Source organism: Vidua chalybeata, chromosome 1, assembly GCF_026979565.1.
Source record: "Vidua chalybeata isolate OUT-0048 chromosome 1, bVidCha1 merged haplotype, whole genome shotgun sequence".
In the NCBI taxonomy this organism is placed as follows: Eukaryota; Metazoa; Chordata; class Aves; order Passeriformes; family Viduidae; genus Vidua; species Vidua chalybeata.
This window is the reverse complement of record NC_071530.1, coordinates 105,785,903-105,799,149: the sequence shown is the minus strand read 5'-3', so window position 1 is coordinate 105,799,149 and position 13,247 is coordinate 105,785,903. Positions and strand designations below refer to the sequence as shown.

At 42.3% G+C, this 13,247-nt stretch overlaps 1 protein-coding gene across 1 annotated transcript in view; it reads right to left on the bottom strand.

Moving 5' to 3' along the window:
- Positions 1–166: 166 nt before the first annotated feature.
- GREB1L (GREB1 like retinoic acid receptor coactivator) overlaps positions 167–13,247 on the bottom strand; it is a 132,027-nt gene continuing 118,946 nt past the window's right edge. Inside the window, exons 26-34 of the mRNA XM_053941346.1 lie at positions 13,080–13,219; positions 11,181–11,342; positions 10,679–10,883; positions 9,829–9,994; positions 8,907–9,134; positions 7,398–7,539; positions 6,101–6,301; positions 4,249–4,387; positions 167–2,901 (exon numbers count right to left, since the gene is read on the bottom strand). Coding sequence (XP_053797321.1) covers positions 2,738–2,901; positions 4,249–4,387; positions 6,101–6,301; positions 7,398–7,539; positions 8,907–9,134; positions 9,829–9,994; positions 10,679–10,883; positions 11,181–11,342; positions 13,080–13,219 — 1,547 coding nt within the window. The 3' untranslated portion in view covers positions 167–2,737. The remainder of the gene's footprint in view (positions 2,902–4,248; positions 4,388–6,100; positions 6,302–7,397; positions 7,540–8,906; positions 9,135–9,828; positions 9,995–10,678; positions 10,884–11,180; positions 11,343–13,079; positions 13,220–13,247) is intronic.

Below are 13,247 nucleotides of genomic sequence, written 5' to 3'. Positions count from 1 at the left end.
GGCTGCAGAGGCTTTTTGTTTCCATGCTGCCATGTGTAATTTTCCAGGGGATTGTGAGCAGCCTGTAAAGAGCTTTGTCAGAAAAGTGGTGCAGGTGCACAGGAACTCCAGAAGCAATCCTCTGTGGTGGGCTCAGAAAGCAGGATCCACTAACAGAGAGGCAGTCTGAAATGGTAACTTAATATATTCAAATTTAATGAAAGCACATTATAAACATACCATAGCCACAACTTCAGACAGTTTCAGTTCATAAACAATAACATGAGGTAGACTGACTAGTGAAGCTAAATTCACCAAGTTTTTGGTTAAGAAAACTTTACACTAGGAAAGCAACATTTTTAACCCTCTTCCAAAAGTCACAAAAAGCAATTACATAAGTTAAGCAAAAAGCATCTGCATATGATTCTTTAAATCTTAGTTTACATTCAGTTTTAACCTGTGAATAGACAAGAACATCTACAGGTAAAATATAATAACGCTGGCCAATTTTCATACATTCATTAGAATGGCCTTAATGGCAAGGCTTAAAACCAAAATGGAATAGCAATTGTGTGCCTGTCCACCAAGGGTCTCCTTGCCAGGAATTCACAGGCAGCCAATTTAAAGTGTTCCATGGAACAGGCCTGTGCTGTTGGGGCTGGTGTAGTGCACTCTGGCCAGAGCGTTACCAAAACTCCTTGCTTCATAGGGGACAGCACTAAGGAAATGGGTTTGCTATTAGCTGGTAAAGGCAGGCAAATACGCTGATTTTCTAAATGCACTCTCAGCCTTCAGGATGATTTCGCTCTGCTCCACCAGTGGGCTAGCTCCCCTGCTAGTCTCAGCACCTGGAATTTTAAGAACTTAGTGCAAACATCAAATACATGAACAAAAAGGAAACCATTTTTGAACATGTAATACCTGACACTTTTCTACACCATGCTAAGACTGGCCTTAAGCCCTCTGGCAAAACCAGAGCTACTGGAATACATTCAGGCATGTAGCAAACACTTCAAGAATCATCTTTCGTATCTCTACGTTTTCCCAGTGTTAAAATAGGTAAGGCAGGTTGTAGCTGAAGGAAAATAAAAACCAAATTTACTGAAAGGGGTTGTTCATGTGAAATTTGCTAAATTTACAGTATCAGAAATAATGCTACATCAACACAGACATATGCAAACCATTTTCCTTTGGCCTCTGTCAAATATATTATGTTTATTCATCTGTAAACATCTCTTCATAAGATAAAAAAAGTTGCTTAATTAACACTATGTCTTAAAAAAATGCAGCTTTGGCAGGTCCTTCTGCAATGACTGCAGGTCAGGTATAAAGATGCATTAATTTCATTGCTTTTTGGGGGGAGTAAATTCATATTCCTGAACAGCCTTTAAGAACACTCTGCATTTTTATTACTGATAAAGGGGGTCACAATGTGCAGAAAGATGATTGTTGGGGGGTGTGTGTGTAAACTTCAGTGAGACAACACCTGCTAACTGTGAGGGGAACACCTCTGACAGCCAAATGCTGTGACATCAAGTTAATTCCAGAACCTTCACAAGGATCAGTATTGCAGCTGGAAATACAACAGTGTGTGACTGCTGCAGAGCCAGTATTTACAGAGGTACACGGATGATGGTTTCAGGTGATGTGTTCACACATCTCTGCTTCTGGAGAGTCCCTCCTGAGCAGTCCCAGCTCCCCGGGATTTCTCTTCTGCTCCCCCCTGCAGCAACTGTAGAATACTTCCAGTTTGTCTTGGGACCAGCTCAAGCACTGTTACTCTCCCGCACATTTCTTGGTGTGTTGTTTCATACAGGGGTACAACTCTGACCTGATCTCAGCTCTACAGCCAACTGGAGTTGAGTGTAAAGGAAACGGAGAGTGAGTTGCGGGCAGTCCACCACAGAGGCACCTGATGAACAGGAGGATGCATTTCCATATGCAAAGGGGGATGGACCGCAAGTCTCCAGAGCTCTGAGGAGAGTGAGAAACTGAGGGTGATTTGCTGTGGAGTTACTCTGGCCTCTAACTGAAGAGAGAGCAGCTCTGAGAAGCCTTTTGCTTCGGGCCCTGGAGCTGAGGAGGGGGTGCCTGCTGGGGCAAAATACCATTGCTAAGGATGCACAGTGCCTGCCATGCGTTTGCCCATTTGTTCAGGTTTAAGTAGTAAACTTTGAACACCTGTGGAAATTTTGCCAAAGACAGTTTCAATACGTACACAATTACAAATTTTAAACTAACACTGCACAGAGAACAAGACTATTCTTCGTAATACAAATATCTACTTTATATTGTAGTTTCAAACCCCTGAGTATTCCTGTACCACAGCACAGAGCTGAAGAGACGCAGTGGGCTCTCCTCCACCTATCTTCGATAATTCCACATGCTAGGGTGCGTTTCATGTAACACATTCAAGCTTACAGCTGCAAGAGGAGAGCAGCTTCTTCCCCTAACTCAGCTGAATATAAAAAGGATTCTTCTTTGACGAAACAACATCCTCTTCCCAGATCCTACACCTTGGTTGGCCGTGTGATTGGTGTTGGTGGTTGTGAATGATGTGAAAATGACTGGAATCCAGGATCCTTTAAATCATAACCGATGCGGTAATTTTACCCCAAAGAATAAAGCTACCTCAGAATGTGGGGAATCCTTTAGAGCAGTCAAGATAAATATTGGTTGCACTTTGCTCCACAGTGATTGTACTTTTTAAAAAAAAAAGTTCTTTTTTTTTCCTTTGTTAGCGGTGTCTCAGCGAAGCTTATATGTGGCGTCCCGTAAGGAAATAGAGTGGTTCATCATCACTACTGTTTGCAGTTTGAAACTCATCCCGAAGTCGGAACTGCCACTCATCCTCCAACTCCAACCGGACTATTGTCTGCCGGAGCGAGCTTCTGTCTTGACATATGACACACAGGGTGGCACCTTCAATTGAAAAGCACGTTAGATTCTCGAGGGACAATAACAACTCATTTCTTTTACTGATTTTCCCAAGATATTTTAAAGAAACCTCTGCTGCTAGGGAGGAAGAAAATAGTATTAGAAGGGTCTATCACCAACCAGTGATATCACCACCAGTCCAGGCTCCGATCAATCCTTTGAGCCTCAGGACAGACAAATGCGTCCATCTCCAGGAAGGCACAGACATGGAGAATTCTGCGAGCATGGTGTGGGCTGTGCTTTGGATCACAGGATGTCACTGCCTGACAGGCAGTGTTAATATCATCAACTGCAGCAGAGAGAACATTAACTGGATCTTTAAATTACTACTGATAATTAAGCCCAAATAATAAAGCCTACTTTTTTGTTTATTTCATGGGACATTTGGATTTGTAGAAGGTCAGTGATTAAATTCTACGAAGCCAAACCAGTCTCATAACTGACTTAATAAAATCTGCTGACTTCCTTAAGTATGAGAGCTGCCCTTGGTAAAGCACTCTAAGAGTCTGTAATGTCTTCTGTGGCTTAACAAATTTACAAACTTCATCCCATCTGGTGTTACATATGATCATTTAATAAGCAGGAGAACTGGACACCTTCAGGACCATCCCCAGCATGTCTTTGTGCCTTCTTCCTCTGTCCCTGCCCGGCAGGGCCCAAAAGGGCACAGGAGCAAACTTCAAAATGTGGTTCTTAGAACTGGCTAAGGGTCATCCCTATGGTACCCCTGCACCATCCTCAGTCAGCAAGAGAGGGAAATGACTCAGCTGTGCCACCATAACTGCACTGGAGCTCTGTAACACACTTCAGCATTACTGAAGTCCTCTGGCAATTTGCTAATTGCCAGTATTAAGACAAAAAGAAAGATTTTTATGAGGTTTATCAAGTTCTGGTGAGGCAGACCAAATCATCCTTCAGCTAAGATTTGTCCTTATTTACAGAACTGAAGATTTACTGCCATTATAGACTGATTGCCAGAGCAGAATTTCCTGTCCTCATCACTAACATCTATGCTCACAACTCTCAAGTTGCTGACTGAACAATTCACTGCCTGATGTCCACAATCCTTGCTGATGTCACTTTAAAATAACTTAATTAATGTCATTTATCAATGCTTACCTAAGGTTCAATTATCTGCCAACAGGAACAGAAGTTTCATACACCCCTCAAAAACCACTCCATCTATTTCTTTTGAAAACAGTGCCAAAACAAACTGTGAAAATAATGGAGCTGTTTAATCAAGCTGTTTATTCCTCTGCCTTTCCCTTTTCATCCATGTTGTTATTAGTTGACAAGAGGCACCCAGGATGCCCAGCAGAGAAGTGAGATTACCTTTGAGAAACCTGAACCGCTTGAGGAGGTCTGCACCAACGAAGGAGTCGCAGAGATAGAGCAGAAGTCCACTGAAGAACACCCCTTCACAGTTGACATTGACTGAGTGTGGGCGAGAGCTAACGTAGCATATGGCCACCTGAAACACAAGGGAGAAAGAAATGCTTTCTGTCTTAGAAATGTCTAAGGATGACTTACATGCAATGGAATATAGCTTAGTCATAACAGGCCAGTCAGCTGGTGCTCTGATAAAAATCCAATCCAACAAGACTGCAGTACTGAGCACACCTTCCCAAAGAAGTAACACACGGAACAAACCTCTAGATTCAAATTTGGTCACCAAGTCTGCAACACGTTATTTCAGGGCTCTCTGTAATTCAGTTTGATTTTTTTTTCCCTCTATGAATTACCTTCTTAAAATAACTGTATAGATTATACAGGTTATTCTAATAAGGATACATTTGTCAAACAAAGTAAGCGATTCCATAAGTAGGGGAAATCCTGATGCTTGTGGTTCCAAGCAGTCTTGTGTCTCAGTGCTGTGATGGCTGTTACATAAGAAAGGGTGTCTCCTCTATCTTACCACTGACCTCCATAAAATTTGTCTGAACAACACCCTAGTTAGACACTGACCCAGCTCCAGACCTGGTTCAATTTGACCATTAGGTTCAAAAATTCTAAATTCCCCACCTACAGACATCTAGAACATACTTGCAAAAATCTAATTTCCTTGAAACCCAGGTTCATAAAAAGAGAAGCATCAAAGGATGAACACCAGGTTTTGTCAAGAATGGCATCACTTTCAGGGTTTTGCTTAGTATGAAATATTATTTCAGACAGACACACCCAATTCCTCTGCAAATCATGGAATTTTTTAAGTTATGCTCATCAAGATCCCACTGTTACCATGGATCCATGAGATCCAAGATCACTGACTCCAACTGTTAACCCAGCACTAAACCATGTTGCCAAATGCCACATCTACACATCTTTTAAATACTTCCTGGAATGGTGAACCCACCACTACGCTGGGAAGCTTGTTCCAGTGCTTGACAAACCTTTCCATAGAGAATTTTTTCCCAATATCCAATCTAAACCTGCCCTGGCACAACTTGAGGTTGTTTCCCCTTGTCCCATCATTTGTTACCTGGCAGAAGAGGCCAATCCCCAGCTGGCTACAGCCTCCTTTCAGGTGGCTGTAGAGAGTCATAAGGTCTCTCCTGAGCCTCCTTTTCTCTAAGCTAAACACCCCCATCTCCCTCAGCTGGTCCTCATCAGACATGTGCTTCAGACCCTTCACCAGCTCCACTGCCCTTCTCTGGACATGCTCCAGCACCTCAACATCCTTCCTGAAATGAGGGGCCCAAACTGAACACAGGATTTGAGGTGTGGCCTCCCCAGTGCTGAGCACCAGGGAATGATCCTCTCCCTGGTCCTGCTGGCCACACTGTTGCTGATTTAAGCCAGGATGCCGTTGGCCTTCTTGGCCACCTGGGCACATCCTAGCTCATGTTCAGCTGCTGTTGACCAGCACCCCCAGGTCCTTTTCCTTCGTGCAGCTTCCCAGCCACTCTTCCCCAAGCCTGTACCACTGCATGGAGTTGTTGGACCCGAGTGCAGGAGCGGGCACAGTCCAGCAGTCACATTAATGGTCTCTACCCACACCAGCCAGCTGGGGGCTTCACTGCCAGCTCCTCCAGTGGATTGGTCCTTTACTTCCAGCAGCAGAATCTGTTTGAGACTAAAGTCTTCAAACATTACCTTTGATGCTGAAGAAGGGCATTTCAACACAAGATATTGAAGTAAAGGTTTGCATTTCCTTGTCCCCATCATCCTTGCAAATCCCTTGTACCTCAAGCCCGATGTTCAGGTAGCAGTCGATGGCCAATACTGGGTTCTTGAAGTTGTGAATGGCCTTGGGGAAGAGTTTGTAGGTTGCGTGTTGAAGGAATTTCTCCAGGAGGAACTGAGACGGGGCTGCCAACAATGTGTGCTCGCTGTCAGGGGCACAGACGTACTGAAGAGGCATTATTGGTGCCACACTGTCTGAGACCTGCAGTGAAACCAAGGGGAACCCCTTTTAACCCACCTACTCCATGTATTTGCTCTGCTGGAGTTCCTCTAAATGGGGAAGGGACTGACATGACAGAGCAGGAAGAGAGAGAAAAGGAACAAAAGGATCAAAATTCCCCATTTGATTTTCACATAGCACCAAAGCACAGAAATAAATTAATTGCTCATTCTGTGCTTGCTACGTACTTCTGTGGATATCTGCTTGCCTAAAGAAGGGATATAAAACGTGGAATTCAGACTGTCACAGCGGCCTTCGTCCTGCCTTACTTGTGGGCATTATATGAAATTACATACTCCTTGTGTGGAGTCATCCATAAAAAGTGTTTTCTATGGAGTTTTCTCATAGGCCAGTCCATCACTACAGATTCCACTGCAACCATAAGTAAAGGAAAATGAGAAAACAATCTTCAAAAAGACTTAAACCCAGAGTTTAGTCAGTTAAATTCTGAAGTATGAGAGGTGGTTTTTTAAAAGGAAGACGGTGTGGGATGTGTTCAAAACCACCAGGAACACAAACTGTAAGATTCCTAGATTAAAGACAATCCTTTGAAATGCACCTCCATTTAAAGCTGGCATAGGTGTAACATACTCTGTATAAAATATTTAGTATATTTTTATAAATACTTGGATTTCCTGGGGGGTTTTCAGAAGGTTGCAGTTTTCAGAGCCTTTCTTCAGCCCTCTTTTTGTTAGGAAGTGCAAGGACTGAAACTCATCACAAATCAGCAAACACCAGAAACTTGTGGCTGTGCTGAATTTTTAAAACTGAATCTGGTACAACTTGCTTGCTTTAGATCAGAGTCTGCAAAGTCTTCCTCTATCAGAGATACCACTAAAAAGCTAAACCAAACTCTTCCCAATCTCAGTCCATCTTCTAAGAGATTGACAGGATTTTTTAGTAATTTATAAATAGCAAAATGTTTCTCGTTTTCTATTTTTGATGTGACAGCCCTACCAGGGATTCAGCCATGACTGTCAGATGTCAAATAAGCACAAAATAAATCTAAAGAATAGAGAATTCATTATTTCTAGGGAAAACAGGTCCTGATTTTACCCCTTAAATACACCAGACTTACCATGATTTTTGGCTTAACAACAAAGTCCTTTTGTCCTCCAACCTGAATATGTTTCTTCATGACACTGAAGTTGTTGAAGCGGCAGATGAGGAGGCCGCTGCTGTTGGTCCGCAGATTAAAATCCACATCTTCACAGAAATACCTGGACATTAAACGCAAGATCACTAAGCCAGCTGTGTGGCTGCTGTGCACAAGCATTCACACACCCCCTGCTGAAATGCACCAGTATGGGCTCAGCAGAGATTTTTGGAGATCATCTGATATGGTGCTACTACAAATTTTCTGCAGAGCTCTGAAGACTCATTCCTTCAATGTGCTCCTGGTCAAGGAAAGCAGCTGCTGGTCACCCTAAACCCAAACTAGTCTTCACTTTTCAGTGTGCCTGTGTGCTTTTTCCCCACACCAAATCTGGCTTGCGCTCCCATGCTCATCACATACTGGCATCAATCATTTCCTCCCCACCCTTTACTTCTTTTTTTTTTAATTCTTTTTGTGTTTGGTTTTTTTTTGTATTTTGTATTTTGGACTTGACAGAAGCTCTGCAGTGACCAACCTCCACCTCTGAATAAGCCAGTTCCGTATGACATATTTCTCCATAAACTGAATTTTGGGGGAAAATATGGCTTTAACAAATACTTTGCTATGGGAGAAAAAGCTGCTGGGAAGTAACCTTAGTCCTCCACTATTCATGATGTCATTGTTCACTTCTGTGGGCTGACTCCTACCTAATGATTCAACCTGACACAGAATGTGAAATCAAGAGCTCCAAAATTCACACCAGCTTGCACTGACAGGCTACAATTCCTCTCTGAAACACACAGGATCCCCGAAAACAGCAGCAGGAGTGCAAGGTGAGAAGCCCCAGGGCCATTTACGGCCAGCAGAGACAGCGTTTATTTGGAACTCACTTGTCTGGGAAGAAGAAGAATTGGGTATTTCTTCAATCTGTGATGAGAGCTAGCAATAAAGGCCCATGATATGGCTCCTTTATTGCAAATGCTTTAGGATGAAGTTAGGTGAGAGCGGGGGGCAGGGAGGGAAGGAAGGAAATAGTAGAAAGTAATTTTTTCATCTGTTTTTCTTGCAAACTCAAGTGGCAAGAGGGAGGACAGCTATCTCTGAAGGAAATATAAGGAATCTCTCCTCCTAGGCACTCTGGAAACTCCCCATTCTTCCTGTAACTGATGCCATTTTGGCTCCTTTCTTGTACTTTGGGTATCCCAATTATTTTTTTCTCCTCAAGTTTCTTCTTTCCTCACTCTTTCAGTCCTGTGAAGCCCTTCCTTGCCCTTGATCTGTCTTTCTCAGGTTTTTCTTGGCTTTTAGCAGGTTTATTTTGATGCCTTATTCAGATGAAATATGTTGCACACTGTATTTTATTTTTGTGATTGTGCACTCATTACCTAAGGTAGGATCTTTCTGTTTACCTCAACAGCATTCAGAAACATTGTGACATGGATCTTATCAAGTCAACATGCTATTTCCCATAGATATGTATGTACTGCCTACCTGTTTAGATCATATTGCACATTCTGGGTCAAGTCTATGTTGAGCAGTATAAAATCACGCACATGGCACCTGGAGAACGGAGCCTTTGATTTCCTGGTGTTCAGCTTGCTGTTCCATTTCTGAACACCCAGTATTGCATAATGAACAATTTTGGGGGTGGCTTCAATGTGTTGGAGGACACTTTTCAAAGACACATTCTTGCTGAAACCCCCAGGCTCCAGAGACTGACTGCAAAACATGATCATACATAACATACAAACATATTTTATTATTTTTTATATTACATACACTGCATGTATATACATGTGTGTGTATCAAAAGGACTAAAAGATTCCATTGACAACTGAGAATGTTTACTCTAGATGCTGTAAAAATATATACATAAATGAAGATTTTTTAGCAATAGGCAACTAATTTCACCTCTTCAGGGCAACCATTCAGGTAATGAGCCTTTCAGCAGAATAAGTTCTACACAGCAATTTAGGAAGGGAAAAGAAGTCACCTTACACATAATTTTTGGAATGCTATTTTCTCTGTACTGGACAGTGTAAGCATTGAGAAGGTCAAGAGCTTAATGCCTTCTAAGTTCCCCAAATAAACTGTTTGCTCTGAGAAACATAAATTGAATCAAAACAAAGTAACATAGTGAAAAATCACTCAAACGGTTGCTAGAAACAAGAGTGGCTCTAGGCAAAGAACAAACACAAGCAGAGGTCTGTTGGAGGTACGGACACAGATGTAAGGACACAGTCATGTGGAAGTGTTCAACAGCAGGTGGTTGAATGTTGTGGTCAACAAGACAAACATAAGGCCTTCCTACTGCTCTGAGTGCCCTGCCAGATGTTGGGGATGAGTCTCGGTCACAGATGTGCTGCTGTCAGTGCTGGATCAGTGCAAGGAGCCAGCGTGGGTGGGTACCAACCTGGACTGCTCGTGGGGACTGTGCATGTTCCACAGGACGCAGGAGTCGTCCATGACCACGATGAAGGGCCACACGCACTGGCGCTTCACTCCCAGCTCCTCCAAGCGGTTTCGTTCCAGTTCTAGGTTGTGGTAGGAAAGTTCCTTAATAAGAAACCTGGCAGCACCTGAGGAAATACCATAAAGAAGGTGCACAGACATCTTTATTAGACTTTATCACACTTTCCAGAGAAAGGTTAACACAAACATCTGCAGTCATTACCCTTTTTGAACTTAGTGCTCATAACACCTTTGTTTGAAAAGAAATCTGTATGTCCCTTTTTCAGTGTGATTAAATCTAAAAGGCAGATTCCAAGAAGACTGGATGCTTTAAGACACTCTGCAGAACACAATTTTGTGGGCATAAATGAAGTAACTTGAACTAAGAAGGGGCTAAGATTCTAAAACTGAAGCTACTTAAAACTTCTTGCAAATAAACTCAGCATCCATGAAAACAAATTCCAAAGTTCAAGCCCCCAGTGTTCAACTGCAGTTAATATTTACCTTCTGCTAACTAAAACGTTGCAATTTGAATATGTGTAAAACATCTAGAATTTACATAGCAGGGTTGAGTAAAATGAGTGAATATGGCCCATAAAACATCAGACTTTAAGCTGAGAAGGCAGTGATCCATGCAAACATATATTCCATGCCCCTGACAGCAGTTCTTCCAGATTTTTGCACAGACATTGCTGCTGTTATCACAGCAGGTATGTGAGGAGCTGCTGCACGAGTTCCTGCAACAGCAAGATCCACACTGTCCAACGTAGATTTTGATACCTTCACAGCAATGCATTGATGGTGTCTCTTACCAACTCCAGCATTGTTGAACATGCCTGGCAGGACAAGCATGATGTGATTGGGCCAGTATTTTCGGTAAAGTGGCATTTCATACTCCTTGACTACCAGGAGGTGCAGGTGGCTGATGCCTTCCATGGCATGGTAGAGGTTCAAGAGTCCGTGTTCATGACGTCCACTTGATGGGGTGAAGATAGGACTCTTGACTGCATTCAAATTCTGCTGGAACACAAGATATTTTGGCAACATTATGTAAAAAAGCAGGTTATTCCTGATAGTGACTTCCATTTGTTCCAGATTTTGACATCACTGATTATTGCAACACATAGAAACTGGACGCTAGAAACAGAAAAAAAGGATGTTTGCCCTCAAAAAACCCATTCTAAGGACATTCAGGCAAGATTTACACAAAGGACTTTAAAACAAAAAGACAAGAGGAAAAACCTCCCCCCATTAATTTGAATATGTATGTCAAGCTGACTGCCTGCAGCAGATGGGTAAGAGCCCTACACGCACCTTGTCAGAAACAAGTGGGAGTCGCATGCTTTCGAGATGTTTTCCCTGTTTGCTGAAGACAAAATGGTTCTCTTTGGACTTGGGGATTATAAAATGCAGCTGAACCTCTTCTCCCAGCATGGAGGATGAAAACGTGAATGCATGCAGAGTGGAGTCAGACACCTGAATACAAACAAGCAGCAAAAAGAGGTTTCCAAGCAGGTAACACATAAAGAGTATCTAAGGAGGAGGAGTTCTTACAGTCACAGTACTGGAAGCCATCAGAGAAGAACATCCAAACCACTCTCTTCCAGTAATCCTTTTCCTCACAATAAGGAATTATTTAGGCCTTGCTATTAAAGGAATCAGTTTTCTGTACCAGTAATGGTCTTTGGCCAAACTGGACTCTTCTGAAGTCCATTTCAGCTAGGAATTATTTCTCAATATTTACAAAGAGAAGAAAAATATACAGATACATACACACACACACAGACATGCATACATGCTAGGAACAAAAACTGTCCAAATCAATTTACCAAGAAGATTCAAAGAGCAGTGCAGTATGTGGGGGTGCCTCCACAGCAGCATGTGCTGTTGTTCAGACACCTCAGCAGGAGCACTACTGTATTGGTATCAGTATAGTATTTTTCCTGTGGCAATACTCTCTTAAGTAGTTGTGTGACCAAAGCAGAGCACACCATTAACAAGGCTATGAAGATTTTGGGTGAGTTTAATTTTGCACAGCACTTCACTGAACAAATACAAATATATATGTATACAAATGCCTACACAGCAGATAGATTTTATCCTACAAAAGCATCTGTCTTACTACAAAGTCAAATCACTTACTCTTACCAATGAGCTTTCTATAGTCTTTTGCTAAAAACTGAAATAATTAGACTAAGATGGAAAATGCAAGGGACTTTATTTAGGTTCTGTTAAAGCATTTAAGAATCTCTCTCCCTTCATAATGTTTGCTACCCAGTGACTCCCCTTTGAAAGTGTAATTTCCCTGAGCTTAATTATCTTAATTCTATATACACAGCTCACACTGGCACATACAAGTAGATGTTTATATTTATTAGTACTAGTTATGTTTAACCACATGCACAAAGATGAGTGGAGGGAACAACAGATGTCCTTGGGGAGGATTTGCTTCTGTCAACAGAGTTAATGAAGCATGAGGTTTAGATCAGACCTGCTGGTGCTGCTCCGAGGGAACTGGCATTGTGCACTGCCAGGCTGGGGTGTCTACACTGCCATATCTTAATAGCAAGCTGCTGGAAAACATTAGCAAGCAAGGAATGAATGAATGAATGGAGATAAGAAACTTCCAGGTATATTGCTGCTGGTGGCTAAGAAATAATGTGTGAGCTATTAACCAGGAATAATCTTACTTGCCAGTCTTCTGTGAGCATAACTGTTTGCTGTAGAAATGAAAGATTTTTTTAACTAAACAGATTAAAATGTTCATTTCTGTCCAGTGACTCATAAGCTATGGCTGAGAAGGATGCACAGATACATACAAAGCAAGGAAGAAGCAGGCTTTGCCATCTCCCATCACAGGTGTGGATGGCTGGCATTTAGGTTAGACAAGCATTTCTCTTAATCTTTAGTCTTCTCCCGTGAGACACTGCAAACCCTCTGGGCAGGCTGAATAATGCTTTGGCTTCAGAAAACTAATCACAGTATTCACCCTTTGCCAGAGGCAGCTGCAGAGGAAAACTGCTCATTCAGAATGTGCCAGACACAGTTGATGCTCCTGGGTCTGTAGCTCAATATCTCCCCTGAGAATGGAAGAATTAAACAATTCCATCTCCGGGAAGGTGAAAGCATGAGTCCTGAGATGAGAGCAGCGTGCCTGGAGAGACCACAATAAAAAACCAAGGATGCAGTTTACCCTTAGACCTTGACACCAACCTGTGCAGCAGGATTAATGTCCATGTACTGATGGCACTGCTCACAGTGATGGAAGGTGTTGTAAGCTGCATATTTAGTCAGCATCATGGACACGGTCTCCCTTTTCTTAGGTTCCTCTGATTTTGTTTCTTTGCTTGTTTCTGTGCACAAAGAAAAGAAGCAACAGAA